Below are 22,082 nucleotides of genomic sequence, written 5' to 3'. Positions count from 1 at the left end.
CAAATCTCCATCAACTGCAAGATGCTATCCTCTCAATATGGGCCAACATTTCTAAAGAATGCTTCCAGTACTTTGTTGAATCAATGCCACAAAGAATTAAGGCAGTTCTGAAGGCGAAAGGGGGTCAAACACGGTCTTAGTAGGGTGTTCCTAATAATCCTTTAGGTGAGTGTATATACATATTAGAGCTGTCGAGTTAACGCAAATTCCTTTTAATGCCATTTTTAACACGCAATTAACACACGCACGTTCTGTGATTTTGCTCCGGGATTTCATTTGGGAAATCAGAAAGCTGCAGCAGTAACGTTATGGACGGTGTTGCTTGGCGACTAGCAGCAGAGACGGCGGAACAGGAGCGGGTCTTACAGGTCTTATAATACATCAATGAACGGGAGTGGATAGCTAGCAGAAACAAAGCTCCTTGAGTTCTCTCGACAAGACTAAAGTTATTTGCATGTACTGGCGATGTGAACTGAGTTACCACTGGAGTACGTCCAGTCTCAAATACCACTTGAGCATTTCAAACAAAGTCCAACAGGGTAGGAAACATCAGCAGTCAGACAAATAAATTGTTAACCATCAAACATTCAAGCCAGCTTATTGAAACCGCTTTATTTGTTCATAAAAATTATAAAAAACCCTCGTTGCACAGGGAAAGTACTTTGTTCTCTCCTCCAAATACGTTTGGGTAACTTTGGAGTTTGTTAAAAATCTGTACCATTGTCTGACTGCCCGTATTAATTGCCCTGTCTGACTTCTTTTCAGTGATGTCGCCATGTTCCCAGATCTATTAAGACAGAATTTGCAGTTACTGTACTAAATTTGTGTTTCCTTCTCCTTCACCACAGTTGCATTATTAGCCTGCTAAAAGGATGTACAGAAGCAATGTGCACAACTCCAGACCCTTGTACTAAGTCTCACTGTGGTTGCTGCATCTTAATAAATCATCACTGGATGTTGTCGGTGTGTTACTGTATAGTTGAACAGAAATGTTTCCTGTCTAAGCAAGAAAAAGACACTTTTTTTTTAACAATGCTTTTATTAATTAACCAACACACGACAAAGTTTCTCTCTCAACCTCTGCCGTACTACAACAATCAAAAAGCAAATTATATGACAGTATCACAGTAGCAGCTCCCCTATGTCTTCTTTTCAAGAAAGATTTTCTCATACACCCCCAATTTTCCTCTCAATATATATATATATATATATATATATGTCAGTGTCTCTCCATGGACACTAGACTACGATGTGTCTGTAGTTTTGTATTGGCTAATCCTGTTTTGCAGCACACACACACACACAGAAGGTCATGGTGAATGGAAACATTGTCCGCTGTATGGTAGAATGTCGATACAATAATCTGATTGGCCTAGTTGATGGATAGGAGGTTTGGTTGACCTATCACAGCTAACTGAATTATTGCTCCCACATACTCACCTTTTTGTCATTTTGTCTGCCTCCTCTCTCTCTCTCTCTCTCTCTCTCTCTCTCTCTCTCTCTCTCTTCTCTCTCTATCTCATCAATCCTTCTATTCTCTCTCAGTCTCTCATATTTTCTCTCTCATTTCTTTCCAGTCACTAACCAGATTAGTCTTGCCCCTTATGGATGTTGCCCTTTATGGGTCTGAATGGACGAAAGGAAAGGAGGCAGAGAAGTGTATCTGTATGTGTTTGTTTGTGTGTGTGTGTGTGTGTGTGTGTGTGTGTGTGTTTCAGGCTTAGCTGTTCCTACCAGATGTTTTTCACTGTTTTATTCTTCTGAGCGCCACACTGTCTGCCTGTCATCGCCAGATACACAGCCTGTGTGTGTGTGTGTGTGTGTGTGTGTGTGTGTGTGTGTGTGTTTGAGAGAGAGAGTGATGGAGAGCTTTTGTGTATATGAGAGGGAGGATAAGTGTATGTGTGTTTGTGAGATTAATTACTTCCGCATAGCCTACTAATACTCACTGTGTGGTGAAGGGTCTGCAGTACGAATGATGATTATAAAAAACAATCCAATTCTCAAGGCTCTGAAACTGACGTGCACACACAGATAGAAAAAGAAGACAGGTATTTAATGTGAAAATCTTGATCTTTATCTTTAAGCTGGATACTTTTGTGCCAACAAAGCGCACTGGATGGACTTGAATTGAAATGAGGAGGTTATAGCGACTGAGACGGGAAGCAAAACAAGTTTAAGGCGGCTTTCTGAGCACCCATTCAGGTGCAGAGTCCCTTGCCTAAAAAATCAACTTGCCTTTCAAGTTGTCTCTTTCAAACTGTGCAAATCCTCTGTATTATTATTCATGTCATTCCCTCCACCGTCAAGCTTCTTGAGTATTTCTATGTGTGGGAAAAACCCTTCCAAATCACAGGGTGTATGATAGTCACATCATTAAGAACACAAAATCCAAGCATGATTCTCTTATCAATATCTAGAAGTTGTAATGCGGTGTCAGCTGCTGAGAAGATAGCACTCTGAAAATCCAAGTTAAATAAACGCCTTTCTAACCCTTCGTTCTTCTTCTTAAGTTACAAATGTGACGGTGAAACCACAGCTGACATGTCAAAACAGTGGCTACATGGATGACTGATTCCCATGGTCCAGGATATGTGTGCATGCCAGTGGCTTAATGGAAGTTTGACACAGTCTTTCTTCATGCTGAGAAAATTGTTTGTTTAGCTGGACCCACTGAAGACTCACATCAGCCTTAACAGCAAATCTTAAAACAGCCAAACACTAACATGGTCTTTTAACTTTAACAACACTTGTTTACTAGTTGTTTAAGACAGATCACATCAGTTAAACACATTTGATTAAATTCAACTCCATGTTAAATAGTCAGTATCTAAAAAAATAGACTATATACATTAAGGATTGTGTTTAAATATATTTTGGAATATAAAGCATATTCTATTTGTAGGAGTTATTCTTGCACTGGTATAAAGGCCTGACATTAAGCGACCAACTACCTTAATTGCCTCTTCTATGAATGATCATTTCGTGGTGATTCTTAGCAAACTCTATCAGCTTGTGAAGCTAATTTGGTAACTTGGACACATACAGAAGTCCCTTCAGCCTCAGGTTCAGCTGGTTCTTCCCAGGGATGGGGCTTGGAGTCTGGAGAGACCTGGCTGGCCTTCTGTTCCAAACCTCTGGCCCTCTGTGAGCGTATGTCCATGGGGAAACAGTGGGAACAGAAGGAGGAGGAGCAGGGACTCAGATGGATGGATAGATTGATGGATGGAGCTAAATATATTTATGTATATAAAAAAAATAATTAGGGACCAAGAGAGGGGACAGAGAATATTTCTGAATATATTCAGTTATGTAATATTTTCCGTTTTGTTTACACAAGAGCTTAATAGTTTGATCTAATTTCAGTTACAAACTTGACCAAGAAAATAGAAAGCAGAAACTATGGATGATTAGGTGGATAATGAATTGTTTGTAAGTTTATGATGGCCAGAGAGTTACGTAATTCCTCTCTCTGTCTCAAGGACTTTTCAGGACATTTCCCAGGACCCCCTTGGGCAGGGGTCATCACTACGGCAACAATCCCTGAGGAACTCTGTAGTAGAAGAGTTGCTTTTGTGCATGTGCATTTGTGTATACATACACACACACATGCATGCATTCCTGTCTTCAGATAGTAGCCTCTTAGGACAGGAAGAGAGCGCTTTGATTAAAAAATCTAAATGCTTTGATTGTGTACACGATTACAAGTAGAGACAAATACATGTTCACACATAAATAATCAAACACACACACACAAACACACACACACACACACACACACACACACACACTAGAAGCCACATAAACAATAACAGAAGGAGTACATGAGTACTGTAAGCAGCCAGCACTGTTGGTACTCTCAAGTCACACACGGTCTTGTGGTCTAGTGTTGACATGGGCATCAATAAATGTCATGATGTGAATGAATGTGTGTGTATCTTAGTGCTTTGGTATGGCCAGAGATCTACTGCAAACAGTTTTTGAATGGATGTCTGGTGTTCTCTCAAAGGATTGGTGTGTCTCAATACATGATATCCGGTTAATTAGTAATATTTACTCACATGTGAAACTCGGCTTAACGCAAACTTTACGACTAGTGGCCTTTCCATTATCTCCTATCCCTTTCATCTAATGTCTTTTTTATTTATCTCTAATGCCTGCCATACTGAGTCTCTCTGCAATGCTGCTGCTCAGACAAATATATGGACCTGTCTTGTTTTTGTCTCTCCAGGAGCGTGTGGAGTATCTGTTTCTCATCATTTTCACGGTGGAGGCATTCTTGAAGGTAATAGCCTACGGCCTGCTCTTCCACCCCAACGCTTACCTGAGGAACGGATGGAATCTGCTCGACTTCATCATCGTAGTCGTAGGGTGAGTGGACAGAAACACACAGAAAAGATAAAAGTTGTGAAATAATGTTTTTTTAAGTTACTCTAAGTGAATCTATGTAGTTTAATAGAGGGGATGACAGGGATAGCAAGTCCTGTGTAATTGTAATTCACTGTCTCTTCAGGGTTTGTAAAAGCACCACCTGACACATTTTTAAACATCAGAGCATCATTTGCAAATGAATCATAGTACCTTGGTATAATTACTGTTAACAAATGAAACTACAGCCAAGACAATTGGCAGCCTCCATCTAATGCCAGAGGTACTCATAGTGCTAGCATCTTTCAAAATTAGGATCATATTTCCCGTTAACACTTTGGATTGCTGTAGTAAACACAAGGGAGCTATTGCACTTACTGTTATCTTTGCTTACATTTATTTACTAAAGCTATGTTGATGAAAATGGTTTCATCTTTTTTTTCTCAACCTTACAATTGTACCTTTACTAGTAATTCAACAGATTTCCAAAATACAATTTGCTGGCACACAATACAATTTTCAGAGAGGCTGATAGAGGAAAGATGTGGTCTTGTTTGTCTACGGGAATAATGCTTATCTCTCAGTACATGTAGTATTAATATATGGCAATGCTATTAAAATACTCAACAACTTTGAAAAGTATTGCCATAAAACAATCTTCCTTCACAGTGAATCTGAATTAAAGCCGCAGTAAACTTTGGCCTACAGTGTATTGGTGAAGCCTAAACTGATTAGCTTGTTAGATGCTGATAGCAAAGCTTTGCTCTGTTTTCCTTTATCTGCAACTCAGCAACCTAGCCCATCTGCTAAACCCTCTGTGCCTGTGTGTGTGTGTGTGTGTGTGTGTGTGTGTGTGTGTGTGTGTGTTTGTGTGTGTGTGTGTGTGTGTGTGTGTGTGTGTGTGTGTGTGTGTGTGTGTGCGTGCGTGCACTGCCTGCCTGCCAGCTGTGCAGTGTGTACAATGTTGTGTTGGGGTAATGGCACATTAGCCAGTGGACCTGACAGTTACATTAATGCCATAAAAATGGTCTAATTGACCATGTGTGTGTGCGTGTTTGTGCAAGTGCACAAGAGAGAGAGACTGCATGAAGAAAGCAACCAACAGCCTGAAGGAAGGCTCTGTGAATGCCCCAACACACACACACACACACACACACACACACACACACACACACACACACACACACACACACACATCACTGGCATCATGGTGCCAGTGCCCCTGGCATTAACACAACCTTTACCACTCTTGTGCTATTATCTACACTCTCTGTCTGCCTCTCTTACTCTCTCTCTCTCTGTCTCTCTCGCTTTTATTATGACGCAGCATCATTAAGGGCCCTATTTTAACCATCTGAAACGCAAGTATGAAACGCAAAACGCAAGTAGCTTTGTGGGCGGATCTTGGGCGCTGTTGCTATTATACCGGCGGGATAAATGACTCTTGAGCCCGACGCAAATCTAAAATGGGTTGGTCTGAAGTAGCTAGGTGTGGTTTGGGAGTAACGTGCAATAAACCAATCAGAGCGTCATCTCACATTCCCTTTAAGAGCAGGCGCGCTTGTTCCATGGCAGATTGCTATTATGACGGCGGATTTGCCTGGCGCACACCAGCGGGAGCTGCCGATGCGAGATGCGGCAAAGTAATAAATGCCCGTCTTGGCCGGGTGGCGATGTTGCTGCGGCCTCTCGGGCGCATCTCCTCAAGTCTGGAGAGGATTGCTACAGCCATGGAGCGTGGGCCTCCAAACGCACCACCTGCACCTGTTGTGCCGCTTCCTCCTCCCCCCACTCCATCTCTGTCCACCCGCTCCACCAGGAGCACATCGCGCATTACTCCCGGACAAAATCCCGCCGTAGTTCAACGTCACGTCTCCTTAAGTCCTCTAATATTTCCTCATTTATGTCATCAACACATCCATGATTCATGGAAATGTTGTGTAAATCACAACAAGCCACAAAGAATGCTGCGAATTTATAAGGATTGTACTGTAAAGTGCCTCCTGATCTATCCAAACACCTGAAGCGCATTTTCAGTAATATTTTTCTTTGTAATTATGTATGGTTTGCAAAAATGGGAACTGCTGCATCCATTTAGATGAGAGAAGTGTATGCGCGTTGTGCACACGCTACATTATGGCCAAGCATGCGCCCCTAAAATAGCATCTGAATAACGCGCTACTGACTTTAGACTAGCGCCACTGACTTTAGACCAGGTTTTTCCTGGTCAGTGGCGAAATTGTTTTCTGAAACTGTAGAATAGCACCAAGTAACGTTTGCGCCGGAACACACCCTATTTTCACTGAACCGCCCCCAGGAACGCAAATACATTCCCTAATTTACCGACGTGCGTCTGTGGAGGGAAAAGTCCGCTGTGCGTCGGGTGCAAAATAGGAATGATACATGCGTCGGTGTACAAAGTGAATTGCGCTGAGTGCAAGGTAGGGCCCTTAATGTGCTATTTTACTGTATTTATCTCTTTGAGGAAATTGTCTTCTACCCCGCAACCCTGACAAAATAAGGTCAGAAGGTCAGATACCTGCAGCAACTCTGGAATTGACAGGGTTCAGTCAGTGTCTTGCTCTAGGAGGGTTGGTGCTTGCTATGTTTGGAGATTAAGCATCTTTCACATGGGCAAAATAAGCATACTTACTCTTCTGTGACCAAAGTGACCAATTTTCCTTTCCCTTTTGACACGGTAACTGTTTCAGATTTTGACTTGGTCACTAACACATGAGATGAAATCCAGTAAAAACATTGTGAAGGCATGATAATGGAGACTGCACTGCACTCACCAGAGAAATTACAGCATTGGTCATTTGATCAAAAGGCTTACAATTACCAATGTGGAGGGTTTTATGACAAGTGACATCTTGCTGTTGTGCAAATAAGAATTAAGGCAGCATTACCTGTTTTGTTGAAAGACAGAGGCCAGAGTTCACGTTCAGTTTTCTTTATGAAAAGAATCACGAAAGTGAATCCATAGTCACAAACTTTTCCATAACTTAATTCAAGCAGTTTTACGTGCCTAAACCTCACCATTCCAAGCAAACTAGAAAAGGCTCAGATTACAGTGTGAACAAGACTTTGACCCATTTTGTCATTTAGAAATAAGAATTTATCATGGAAAAGACACAGAATGGAAAAAGAACATTTGCAAAGTCGTGAAACACTAATACACACACACTCCCTCCATTTCACATACTTGAAGAGGACACACAGATCCAGAAAATGTGACAGTGACAGCACTCTATCTGTGTTTGTGCATGAATGAGTGATTGTCTCCGTGCCTGTGTGTGCCTAACTGCCAGCCTGCCTGTGGCTCTGTGTGTGTGTGTGTGTGTGTGTGTGTGTGTGTGTATGTGTGTGTGTGTGTGTGTGTTTGTATAGATGAGAAGTGACAGAGTTCGCTCCCTCTGGAATGTTCACCATATGGGTGAAAGAGCTTGTACCTGGTGCGGAGCAGCCTTGGAGGCACACTCTCTCAAACACACATGCACGCATACATGCACACACACATGTACACTTGCACATACACACAGATGCTAGAGTCTACGCTCTTACTGACACATACTTAACAGCCTTAACAGGCTGTGTGTGTGTGTGTGTGTGTGTGTGTGTGTGTGTGTCGTGCGTGCGTGCGAGCGTGCTTGTACAAAATGAATAGGTACAGGTTTCTGATGGTACAAATAGCTGTAGGATCATCACAAAAAAATACAGTTTTCACATATTTAAGATTAGCGCTGAAACCTTTTTTTGATTAATTGATTAGCCAATTGCCAAGAACAAAATCATATATCGAGCAAAACTCACTGGTTAACATGGTTCCAGCCTTTATAATTTGAGGATGTCATGCATTTGTGTGTTTTATATAATTGTAAATTGAATATCTTTAGGCTTTGGATTTAGACAGGCAAAAAGAGTAATTTAAAGACATCACCTTGGGCTATGAGAACCTTTAAACTAGAAATAGGTTATTAAAAAATCAAAAGATGAATTGATAATGAACATAATTAGTTGCAGGCCTATTGTGAATTTATAATCATTCCAAAAATAAATTCAGTAGTATTGTGGTGTTTTGACTACTATGAAACCACAAAACCCCTGTTATCTTTATGAATGTACACAGCTTTTGCTATCTTTAGCTGTGGATGTACACAAGCCATTATGTGGTGCTACACTCAAAGGCTCTAATTATCATTTAACACCCCACCACAGCAATGCTGGGCGAAATGCTGGTGGTGCAAAACTGTGGATCCTTGACGTGCTTTTCATACTCTGTTTCAAAGGAGAGAGAAAGAGAGCGAGTAAATCAAATTGAGAGGGAGGTAGTGTGAAATAGAGAGGCCGAGAGAGAGAGTGAGTGGAAGAGAGAGGGCGAAATATTTTCAAGTGGCCATTTCAACTGTGCTAATTGATAATTCTCCATGACTAACGCGCCACTAACTGGCCTTTGAGCCACGCTAGCTTAAAAAATGGTATTGTGTGGTGATTTCTAAAGGATCTCAGAGAGAGGAGAGAGAGTGATAAGCTCAGCTGGACGTACTTACTGTAAATTCAAGCTTGTGATCCAATAACATCCAAAGAGGCGTCTGTAAATAATTTCGAAGGGGATCATAGCCAACATAAGGAAACAGCATAAAACATGTTTAGCCCTTTAATTTACGATTATTTGTCTACGGTATACTATATGGTCAAAAGTGTGTGGACACCTGAAAATTCTATGTGATTTCTGGACATCTCATTCCTGAACCATCCAACCCCAGGTTGAAAACCACTGGTCTGAAATATTATTGTATGTAGTAGCATACAGTAATTGGAACTAAGGGGCCTATAGCCCAAACCATGAAAAACCCCAGACCAGACACAAATGCATATGGAAAAAGTGTCCACATACATTTGGCCAAGTAGTGTACATAAATGGAAACTTGGGGGCCACTCTTACCTGTAAAAAAAAATCATCGAAGCTAATAGCTAACAAAAAGCTTTAAGTACTAGATATACTTAATATATACTATATGTGGCATCACATGGTAAAATGTAAATGTGTGTTATAGTGAATCTGACAGTGCTATGAGCACACACTCACTTATAAACACAATTTGGAGACGCCCCTCTTCAATAAAGACCTGTTGAGCTGACTGTCAAATCATTAAAGCCGAGTGTCTCACATTTCCTTATCTGTGAAAGACAGAGGGAACAGAGGAAACACTTTCTATTGTTGGAGAACTAACTAATTAACATGTTTTTATTTGCTGCAGATGTCTTCATAATTTCCTTTGCTTTATAATGTAGGTCCTAAACTAGGTTAATGTCTAAATTTACACCACTTTAAATTAGGCCTGTCACGATAACAAATTTTGCTGGATGATAAATTGTCCCAAAAATTATTGCGATAAACGATAATATTGTCATTGAGAGACCATTTTCATCTAATACAGTATAATGATAATGTTATAATAATGCAGGTACACCTTTTCAAAGATCAATACATTTTTATTTCTAAAGAATATTTAACACTGGAACTGGAAGACATTTTAAATATCCACAATAAATGAACAAAACAACCAAAAACAATAAATAAAATGGACTCTCAGTCTCTGTTAACAAAAAATGCACTGGAATAAAAACCAAACGTTAACGTTACCTGAAAACAGTGTGTAGTTTCTTTTTAGCATCTCACATCACACTTTCAGTCACTATGACCTCTACTATGGTCAGAACAATTGTGCCAAAATATGAACAATAACGTCGCTGTCAACAGGCTTATCTGCATATGTTAGCTACCAACCGTTTTTGAAACCATCCAGCAAATAGACGGTACCGTAGTCCATAGGGTGCTGTTACCTGAAACCGGTGATTTAACGTCACCACTCATTTTACACACATTTTAACCATTAAACAAAACGCTGAGTGAACATTACTAGCTATGTTTTTCATGTTGGTTTTGAGCGGTATGCACCCCCACTAACCTGGAAAACGGTTTTAAAACAGTAACGTTAATACAGCGTGTCGCAGGAATACAGCGTCTCCTGCAGCGGGGAGTCAAAGGCAGAGGGACCGTCACCGCAGCGTTTCTTGTCTCATCTGGGGTCGGATAAACAGTAAATTCATCTTAATTCAGTGTCCACAATGCTATTTCCCAATAAACGAGGCGAGTGATGACGTCCTGTCACTGTTCCAGTTGCTCACCCTAAGGGGAAAGAGAGCGGATGACAGTTCGCTTGAGTTCAGTAGAGCACACGGCTCTGTAGAGTCGTGTAATTACGACTTTATTTCTTTTCATAAGCAGCTGAAGGAGCGGCGGTGCGCGGTGTACATAGCGGAAACCCTGTTGTGCGTCTGCCATATTTCTGATACCGTGGCGGCAGAGGAAAACAAACAAGCATGCAAATGGAAATTATCGCGACCAGAAAAATTATCAAGCTCATTTTTATTTATCATGCAATTAATTGATTTATTGACTATCGCGACAGGCCTACTTTAACTTATTATAAAGATGATGTAGCTGGTTTAGTTTAGTATTGACAACAGTGGCACGCAGGAAAGTAAGGCCATAATGACAACTGCAGATAATCATCACTCTATAATATATCCCTGTATGTCTGTATCCTTTTTATTGTTTTCCTCTCTCATATATTCTCTAGTATGTGGAAATGGGATGTCATGCTGATGCTGATTTTTATTGAAGTCATTACTTTCTGTCTTGCAGGTTATTCAGTGCCATCTTAGAGCAGGCCACCAAGGGGGACGGTGCCACTCCTATTGGAGGGAAGGCAGCGGGCTTCGATGTCAAGGCTCTAAGGGCGTTTAGAGTACTCAGACCCCTCAGACTGGTCTCTGGAGTACCCAGTAAGTACTAAGAGCTGTGGATGAAAGAAAGACAGAAAAGAAAGAGATGCTCTGAGGATCAGGTGTGAATGGTTATTGGGTGAGGTAGGGGCGGAATGAACCACAGATTGGAGCTGATATTGCTGCCTGATGCCACACACAGTGACGTGTAAATGCACACACATACACATGCGCACACAAAGAGTCCTCTTGTCAGATACTCAGACAGTACGAGCAATAGATGAGTTGTCTGTCAGCCTGTCTGTGTTAGTGACTAAGCTGGACGATGTACTAACTACATAAGAATGTAGGCCTTTGTTTTCTTTCAAAGGTGTAATAGCATGCAAAATTCCCAGTTCATAGGTACTGTAGTTTTGGATCAATAGATCATTAATAGATCAAGTCATTAGAGCTGCATGCAAAAATGAACAAGTAAAAAATAAGCTGAACTGTTGTCATCAACGTGATCTGATAAGGTGTGTATTTATATAAGCATGTCTTAAATTTTTTTTTTTTACAAATTAATCAAATAAACCCACATTTAGTCTTTGTAGGATACATGTGGATTTATTTGATTTGATCTGATTACTAAACATGGCCAAAAGATTTACATTTGAATGTCTTTCATACTAATAAGCCTCCTCAACAGAATGTATCCTGTCACTGTTTTTGTGAAATATTAGTATGCAGTATCCTAAGCCTTTGTCCATCAAAGCATTCAGTAAATTAACTGTGAAGTTGTATCGAACAAGTATCATGTTTTGTATTCTTTCTTAGAAACTCATTGAAGGCTCTCTCTCTGAGTGGGTGATCACATGCAAAAGGGAAAATGTAGGCTTTATAACAATAATAGGAGTCAGTTTGAGTGCTTACATGGTGATTAACTTCAACTACTCTGCTATATGATGCACTACAAACGCTTTTATATGAGAAAAAGGCTTTCATCATTAACTGCTCTCTTTTTTTTTTTGTCCAACCGTAATGTCCTCAGCAGTTTCTCTGTGTGTGTGCCGCAGGTTTACAGGTAGTGTTGAACTCCATAATCAAAGCCATGGTTCCTCTGCTCCATATCGCCCTGCTTGTCCTCTTCGTCATCATCATCTATGCCATCATCGGCCTGGAGCTCTTCATGGGCAAGATGCACAAAACCTGCACTCACCAGAATACAGGTACACACACGCATACTCACACAAGAAAGAGACATACGGGGAGAGAGAGAGAATATCTGGACTAGTGTCCAGTGATGCATAGATGCAAATACAAACTTGCATGATCAAACACATACACCTGTTTACTCAATGCTGAGATACATGTTGAATCATGTATTCAACTGTGTGTGAAAGCATGCTTGAGTAGGCATACAGTGCCTTGCGAAAGTATTCGGCCCCCTTGAACGTTTCGACCTTTTGCCACATTTCAGGCCTCAAACATAAAGATATAAAACTGTAATTTTTTGTGAAGAATCAACAACAAGTGGGTCCCAATTATGAAGTGGAACAAAATTCATTGGCTATTTCAAACTTTTTTAACAAATAAAAAACTGAAAAAGTGGGCGTGCAAAATTATTCAGCCCCTTTACTTTCAGTGCAGCAAACTCTCTCCAGAAGTTCAGTGAGGATCTCTGAATGATCCAATGTTGACCTAAATGACTAATGATGATAAATAGAATCCAGCTGTGTGTAATCAAGTCTCCGTATAAATGCACCTGCTCTGTGATAGTCTCAGAGGTCCGTGTAAAGCGCAGAGAGCATCATGAAGAACAAGGAACACACCAGGCAGGTCCGAGATACTGTTGTGGAGAAGTTTAAAGCCGGATTTGGATACAAAAAGATTTCCCAAGCTTTAAACATCCCAAGGAGCACTGTGCAAGCGATAATATTGAAATGGAAGGAGTATCAGACCACTACAAATCTACGAAGACCCGGCCGTCCCTCTAAACTTTCAGCTCATACAATGAGAAGACTGATCAGAGATGCAGCCAAGAGGCCCATGATCACTCTGGATGAACTGCAGAGATCTACAGCTGAGCTGGGAGACTCTGTCCATAGGACAACAATCAGTCGTATACTGCACAAATCTGGCCTTTATGGAAGAGTGGCAAGAAGAAAGCCATTTCTTAAAGATATCCATAAAAGTGTCGTTTAAAGTTTGCCAAAAGCCACCTGGGAGACACACCAAACATGTGGAAGAAGGTGCTGTGGTCAGATGAAACCAAAATCGAACTTTTGGCAACAATGCAAAACGTTATGTTTGGTGTAAAAGCAACACAGCTCATCACCCTGAACGCACCATCCCCACTGTCAAACATGGTGGTGGCAGGCATCATGGTTTGGGCCTGCTTTTCTTCAGAAGGGACAGGGAAGATGGTTAAAATTGATGGGAAGATGGATGGAGCCAAATACAGGACCATTCTGGAAGAAAACCTGATGGAGTCTGCAAAAGACCTGAGACTGGGACGGAGATTTGTCTTCCAACAAGACAATGATCCAAAACATAAAGCAAAATCTACAATGGAATGGTTCACAAATAAACATATCCAGGTGTTAGAATGGCCAAGTCAAAGTCCAGACCTGAATCCAATCGAGAATCTGTGGAAAGAACTGAAAACTGCTGTTCACAAACGCTCTCCATCCAACCTCACTGAGCTCGAGCTGTTTTGGGAAGGAGGAATGGGCAAACTTTGAACATGCGACTGGGAAAAAAACTGATAGTGACATACCCCAAGTTACTTTACCTTTTTTACCCCCAAAAAAAGGTGCCTTTTTGGGGGCTGAATAATTTTGCACGCCCAATATTTCAGTTTTTTATTTGTTTAAAAGGTTTGAAATATCCAATAAATTTCGTTCCAATTCATGATTGTGTCCCACTTGTTGTTGATTCTTCACAAAAAATTACAGTTTTATATCTTTATGTTTGAGGCCTGAAATGTGGCAAAAGGTCGAAAAGTTCAAGGGGGCCGAATACTTTCGCAAGGCACTGTATATTCACACTTCAGCTCCAGAGATAGACACACAGGTGAATAATGTACCACACAAACCTTTTCAACTGAAATAAAACAGCATAAATCTTTAACAGTCAGTAAGACATCACCTATCAGCCAACGGAGCAGGGAAAAAATAGAGCACATACTGTACCTTAAACAGTTTAAATGATAACCTCCATTAATTATTTAAACCATCATTTATGTTTCTGGTATGAATAATTTGGGCAATAATTGAAACAGCAGCTGCCATAAATAATTGAAACAGGTATTAGTAAAGACTCTTAGGTATGAATGGACCTAAGTATTGTTATGGTGATGTTATAGGTCCCATGAGAGGCATTAGCTTTGCACTGGGTAAGTGCTGGTGGAATATACAGTACATCACCCTCGAGAGCTTGTTTTTATTCTTACAGTAATAGCAAAACACTTTTTCACATTGATTTTTCTTTTAGATGTAGACATTTCTTAGATGTACTGAAAATGTAGTAGTAGTTATTTTAGTACTATAAGAGTCCCAGTCATTTTCTGCATAGTTAGTGTAAGGTGACTTACAGTTGGGCCACTTCCAAAGATTGGATGGGCACGAAACTACCACGGTTGAATCATCTGTATAAAAGATGCAACTATGTTAGAAGACATCTTTTAAAAAAAGTCAAAGGTACAAAGCCTGTGTGCATTAAATAATAAAATACGAGGGTGGATGCAAATTACAACTCTCAAGTAACATATGAGTAAGAAACATCCCATCACAACTTAGTTCTGTTGTGTTCGCCTCTAACGACCAGCAAGAAGCTAAAGGTAACACTTTATACAAACAAGGTAATACATTAATTATTTTATATCCGTTTGTACCAGTTTTTAGATAGGAAGGATACAGTTTAACAACATCTCTTTATTGCTATTTCTATTGTTACAGGCACCATTGCGGAGGAAAAGCCGGCACCGTGTGCACCTGACGGAGCTTACGGTCGACACTGTAAATACAACGGAACAGAGTGCAGAGTGGGATGGGAGGGCCCAAACGATGGCATCACCAACTTTGACAACTTTGCCTTTGCCATGTTGACGGTGTTCCAGTGTATAACCATGGAGGGCTGGACAGACGTGCTGTACTGGGTGAGCCGGACACCACAACATTGTCTTTATGTGTGTATGTGTGGAGTGAGTGCCATACTGCTCGGTGTGTGTAGCCACTGTACTGTATCTGTAACATCAGTGCCACATGAGTGCTTTTGAAAAAAAGAATATTAAGCAATAACACAAACACTTCTCTCAGAAAGGCAGGTATGCACACAAAGATTATTCAAAGAAAGACTGTATCGGCTGAATCGATGCAGACAGTACACTGTGTCATTGAAGGCACCGATTCATTTGGAACGTGTTTAGAATCCCGATGCTTGATTCAAGTGTCAAGTGAAAACACACACACACACACACACACACACACACACACACACACACACACACACACACACACAAACATACAGCCACCGAGGCATATAAACACACAAAAACTATCCCTTTCTCAGTAAATGACCAGAAGCATGCAGCACCCCTGTCCAGTTCTAGGTGATAAGGGATCAAAAATCATGAAGCCCCACCTAAGATTACATAAGCTTGTATGTGTGTTTTAGCTTGTATGTGTGTTTTCTCAAACATCAATCACAGTTGTTGCCATTACTCTACTGCTGTGTGTTACTTTGCCATGATGAGACTCATGGCATAGAGTCAGCTGTTACTCAACAGGGCTGTGGCAGTTACTGGAAGGTCCTTAATATGAGTGCACACTGCGGTCTGTCTCACCACTGCAAAGCACTCATGTGGTACAGATGAGTGCCGGTTCTTGGGATTTTCAAAACATCACTTTTCAACTGCATGTCTGCATTAACTGCTACAATACAATGAAATTGTGCTAATTTACATGTATCTAATAGCCACAATTTGTGCTTCTAATGTATTATCATCGTATTTAGGTCACAGAGCTAAGTATCCATTTCTCTGGAATTGAAATGATGATGTGATCTCAGGAGGTCGTTGAACAACACTTAACGCATTTATGATCGTATTTATTTTCCAGGATCATAAGACTAATCTGTCAATGTCGATGAAAAAATAATCAGTCCACTCCACAAATGAAAATATTTGTATCCTGTATCTAGAGTTTTCACTATATTTCCTAATCCAAAAAAGATGGCAGCAAGAAGTGACATATTTCCTTTCTTTTGTGCCTTTTTTGTTGTAAGAAAGTTTAAAAATAAGTATAATATATATATACCTGATAACAAAACATTTTGTTCATATTGTCAATCTACCAATGAGATCCAGTATTTTCTTTTTGTTAGTTTGTTTTTTGTTAGAGTTTGTTAGAAGGGGTAAATTACATTCTCGGTTTTTAAAAGATCGCCAGTGATTTAGCTTTCAGAGAAACAGATTTTGAACTCTGTGACTAGAATAATACATGAGAGCACACACTGGGCTAGCTATCAAGCAATATTGGAATATTGAATGAATTATTAGATTAGTAAATGTTTAAGGAATACAAAAGTAATGGAATGAACCGTTACACTGGTAAAGAAGTTTGATTGATGCAAAAAAGAAATTGATGTTTTTAGCTAACCTAATCTGTTTGGTGGCAAAATTGAAGAATTGGTCAGTCTTGGGTGAGTGTGGGATCTTACTGTACATACAAGCAGGTGTGTGTGTGTGTGTGTGTGTGTGTGTGTGTGTGTGTGTGTGTGTGTGTGTGTGTGTGTGTGTGTGTGTGTGTGTGTGTGTGTGTGTGTGTGTGTGTGTGCGTGCAAATGTTGTTTGTCTCTGAGTGCATGTATGCACATGGAGCAGAGAGCTTACTGGCTCTACACCCCTCCTGCAACTACCCTGTCTGCTGCAACCTCCTGCACACTCACATGTACACACATCAGTTAAATCGTACACTTCACTTATTTTGTTGTGCAGCCAGATCTCTTTATGATGAACAGGACCTATTTGTTTGGAGTACAAATGATTATGGAAAAACATTTTGACAACGCCAAGCCTTTCATTCAGTTTGGGCCATGCATTTTCATAGTTTTCATTATGTCACATTTTCGGGAATATGCTATAGATTAATGACAGATCCATCAGAATAATTATCTGACATTTCTGTTAATATCCAATTATTGATGCTAAACTGCTCAGACTTAACCTTGTCTACACCATCTACCATTTACATTAGCCCTAATAACGATCTGTCTCAAGAAGTCCTTAATACAATATCCAGATGAGTGTGTGGAATATTTCCCTGCAAATGGAAATCGTCATCCTTATTTATTTCACTAGGATTTTTGAGTGTCACATGCGATAAATTCTCTATAACAGAATATGATTGGTTTATATGGTCAATGTAGAGTCACAGCATTTAAACTGATTCCCATGAAGGCCCATCCACCTTTACAAGAAACGTTTTCTTCAGGGATTGTAACTGTGTAAACATTGTTTTATATAAGAGGTTTGCCATTGAGGTGACAAAAGCAGTTACGTGTTGTTTAGTGTGTTCTTAATTGTGGATTGTCAAGCACCTGCTCTCCAACAGGCAGACAAAAGGGTTTATACACACACTTAATCATACAATACTGCCACTCTTGTTTCGCCAGGTCTTTCTACTGCTCTTTCAAATATGCACTGCTCTTTTCTTGTTTTCCTTCTTTATTTCCCTCTCTAACACACTTTCTGCCCTTGACCCTTTACTGCCCCCTTCATTATTTCTATGTCAACCTTCTCAAACCTCTTCCTCTTTCTCCCACGTCTTCTTTCTTCCCCATTGTCCTCCTCCCTCTCTTCTTTGCACCCCCCTTATCTGTCCTCTATCCTCCACCCCTCCAACCTTCTCCCTGTTAACCCCCCTCTTTTCTCTGTCTCCTTCTCTCCTATGTCTCTTGTCTCTCTCAGATGCAGGATGCTATGGGCTATGAGCTGCCATGGGTCTATTTTGTCTCTCTCGTCATCTTCGGCTCCTTTTTCGTTCTCAATCTCGTTCTGGGGGTGTTGAGCGGGTAAGAGGTTGTCCTGTTGTCATGTGTGTACAAATGTCTGTGTGTGTGTGTGTGTGTGTGTGTGTGTGTGTCTGTGTGTCTGCGTGTGTTGTTTGTGATGTGGCTGTACAGTACATAGTGTTTTGGATGTGATAAATGGCCATGCAACAAGACTCTCTGGACCAGACATTTAAAGTGCAACTTATGGTTGATTTTTAAGGATCCGGTGAACCATTGCAGAGTGGAATGGAATGGAATAAAAACATGGTTTGCCATTATAAAAGCACAATATTGGGCATATTCATAGTATTATTGTTGTCGTTATTATTATTGTTATTATTAGGGCAAGTTCACTTTACATGCAAGTGTCTGTATAAGTAAACACAGATTTTTGATATAGAAATGCATCTTCTCTTAAATATAACTTTACATAAACTGCACTATACATCTTATAGCATTTTGCTTTGAGTCTGTTTTAGTTAAGTTAATTTGAATAGTTTTGAAGCTGTGTAAATCCAGAATCCCCTCCTGTAAATGGAACATGCTTCAGCCTTTAACATCGTAATCCCTATCATCACCATCGCAATTAAGGATCTTACTACACACATTATGGGATTAAGGCAAAAGTTACAGGACAAACCTTGGCTAATGGCTGAAAGTAAGCTACTATTTAAGCGCCAGTTTCACGGCAGCAGTTCACCAGTAAGAATAGAGCTAGACATTCTGTAAAGTTCATAGTTCTCTACAGTCGAGGAAAGACGCACTGGCGATGACTGAACTGAGCTAAATCTCAATCAGTTCTTTGTCACAAGCCTGAGAGAAAAACACACGCACACACACACACACACACACACACACACACACACACACACACACACACACACAGAGCATCTAGACTTGCTGGACTCTCTTCTTTAGACCAGCACATGTTGAATTACATACACAAGCATCTTTCTTTTGTCATTCTGTCTTTCTTTTAGTGAAGTTAGTTGTTTTTGTTCAGTCCAGGCTCAGTTTGAAGAGACCCTCTTCCTTCTTAAACATCTGACTGCATTTAAAGATCTGACATGTGTGTTGGTTGACATACTGTACATGTTTGTCTCATGTGCACATTAGCTTGCATCTGCTTACATTGTTTGTGTATGTGCAGCCTGTTTGTATAGAGAGAATAAATGCCTCTCCAGCAGGCGAGCTGGGGTGCTGTTTTACCTCACTCGGCCAAGTCACGCTGTTTTAGTACAAGCACCACCCGGCCTGTAGGGACACACTGGGGTATTAATAATTCACCCCTTTAGGCCAGCCGTGGAGGTGGAACCTAAAAAAAACTTGCACAACAGGGAAAACACAACAGGCAAAAAAGGTTATTCTGAGGACAGACTGACGTCTAGAGGAAACATGGCATTCAAAATGGAAATTATAGGATGGAAGGCTGCACTGAAGGAACATCAATTTTTGTAAGTGCTCATAAAAGCAATACAGTTACCAGATATACATAATTTGATCATCAGAGTTAAAAAACAGATGATAATTATAACAACCATAACAACAATGATAATACTAGTAATACTAGTAATGATAATAATGAGTTACAGCTCAAAATGACATTCAAAATTTAAACGTAACAACAACAACAATAAAACTAAGACTAAATTGTTAATGGCTTTTTATTTATAAATTACATCTTTTGTGAAAGAGTAATGACATTGAGAGAGAGAGTAATTTGTCACGAGGGCAGTAATTATGTCCAATCCATGGGAGTCTTGCTGCACAGTCTTTTGAAGTGTTTAACTAAAATACCCTCTCTCCACAGTGATAATGCTGTAAATGAACTGATTTGAGTGTTAACTGAAGTAAATTAAACTGTTCTTAAACTTGTAACCCTCCCTTACATGTGCTCAACCGATACATCCCTATTTGTTCAGATCCAAGTTAAATACAGCCGGTCAGATACGTTGCCATGTGGCCCACTAAGTGACTCTGACAAATACTATGAATGCACCATAATCTCTGCAGGGATCCTGCAGAAGCAAACGGTTCCATCTGTTGGGAACTTTCACTAAGGATCTTACCCCTTCCCTCTTCCACTCCTCCCTTCCCTCCTAACATTCCTTTTTGCTCTTTTCTTGCTTTCATCCCTACCCTCTCAATAAATGTCCTCTCTACTTGCCTTTCTTTTCCTCCCTCCATCTTTACTTTCCATCCACCTCCCATTATCCTTCCATCCATCCATCCATTCATCCATCCATCCATCCATCCTTTCTGTCTCCTCTCTTTGGTCCCACTCCTCCACTCCTCCATCTCTCCACCTAGGTGAATGATGCAGTAGGGTACATGTGGCCCTGGATATATTTTGTCACCTTAATCATCATCGGATCCTTCTTTGTGCTAAACTTGGTTCTGGGGGTATTGAGCGGGTAAGGGCAAGGTTAAAGGTCACTTGAGACTAACATCTCTCTCTCTCTCTCTCTCTCTCTCTCTCTCTCTCTCTCTCCTTCATGCCTTCATGCTGTTGTTTCTAGAGAGCTTTGCTGTTGTCATTCCTGAAGGGAACTCTTTATTTCCGTCTACTTCCTGCTTCTGAAAGTAGATGGTGTTTAAGTTTGTACTGTACAAAGCATGTACAGGAATGTTTTGTAATTAAACTGGTCCAGGTACAGTTTGAGGAGTATTGTAGAAACACAAGGCATACCAGCACATGTGGCACATGGAAAAGTGCAACCTGACAGTGACATTCAAATTTGTATACGATCTAGTGATTCAATGTCCAAAATGTTACAGTACCATGTACTGTATGTGGATTCATAGATCTGAACTAAATTAACTACACATACATGGTTAGTCATTATTATTGTAGCTGACTGTAGTGAAATGGTACTTCAGCATCTGGCTCTAGGACACTACAACAGTACAGATGGGTATTATTGGCTTAGAGACCTTTTTCTCATTCTTCGCAACTCTCCACTCTCTACAACTCTAGTGTTGCCTTTATAGAGTAGCACTCTTACTATCATACAATTCTTTGTTCTCAGTGCTGCTGGGATGGCACAAAACACTGTTGTCTTAATTTTAAAAAAAGACAACCATAAAACAGCAGTATAAATACAGGCTCCCAGTGGACACAGCCTAATATTACCAAATGAAAGCTGTGTTTGTAGACTAATGTAAGAATATTGGCAAATACTTTGCAGCTTGCAGTTGGGTTTCAGCTTAACCTTACTTGCTTAAGGTTAGAGTTAGGGGTTAGGGCATTTAAAAAATACTAGAATCATTACCTGAGTGTAATTTGAATATGAGTTGTATAAAAAATCACAGCTATTGTGTGAAAAGTTTTACATTAGTAAATCCTGTACTTGTTCTGATGGTTTCTTCACATGCTGTAGTTTATGATGGACCTGGGTAGGAAACAGGTTTAGGGGATTGAAATGTCTCACCCCTGACTGACTGACCCCAAATCTGACTCTTGATACCCACAGTGATGTGACAGGAGCATTGTGGGAAAAATAATAGAGGTCTATCTGGTCCAAACAGCTTGGGGGGTTTGGCTGTCTGACGCTTTGTCTGACTTCTGACTAATGATGCTGTCAACACACTACACAGCCTGACCTTTTACCAACTGCTTCCTCCATGGAGTGTGTGTGGGTCTCAGATTGGCATAATAACTAATGGCTAAACAGGAAGAAGGAGAGCGATGGGCATAGAGACCATAGACTGTAACAGAAACATTGGGTGTGACTCTGTTTGTCTGGACGTGATGTAATGTGTAAATAGAAAGAATGGGGAGAGAGGCTGTCTTGAAAGTGAATTGGGGGTTACACTGGCACATACAAACACAGATCAATAGGATTGTGTCTCCTGCTAATGTTCTGACAAGCGAGACGGTAGCAGTTTGT

At 40.4% G+C, this 22,082-nt stretch overlaps 1 protein-coding gene across 12 annotated transcripts in view; it reads left to right on the top strand.

The window, feature by feature from the left end:
• Positions 1-22,082, top strand: part of cacna1c (calcium channel, voltage-dependent, L type, alpha 1C subunit) — a 218,210-nt gene that overhangs the window by 125,300 nt on the left and 70,828 nt on the right. For 11 of the 12 annotated variants that reach the window (XM_039791500.1, XM_039791494.1, XM_039791502.1 and 8 more), the window contains exons 4-8: positions 4,232-4,371; positions 11,081-11,220; positions 12,216-12,368; positions 15,099-15,298; positions 18,110-18,213. In XM_039791500.1, coding sequence (XP_039647434.1) covers positions 4,232-4,371; positions 11,081-11,220; positions 12,216-12,368; positions 15,099-15,298; positions 18,110-18,213 — 737 coding nt within the window. Of the gene's footprint in view, positions 1-4,231; positions 4,372-11,080; positions 11,221-12,215; positions 12,369-15,098; positions 15,299-18,109; positions 18,214-20,502; positions 20,607-22,082 lie in introns of all 12 variants that reach the window. The other variant, XM_039791501.1, reaches the window with a different exon arrangement.

This window comes from Perca fluviatilis, chromosome 23, assembly GCF_010015445.1.
Source record: "Perca fluviatilis chromosome 23, GENO_Pfluv_1.0, whole genome shotgun sequence".
NCBI lineage: Eukaryota > Metazoa > Chordata > Actinopteri > Perciformes > Percidae > Perca > Perca fluviatilis.
Note: the sequence above shows the minus strand (reverse complement) of the source record. Positions and strands in the feature narration are given on the sequence as shown.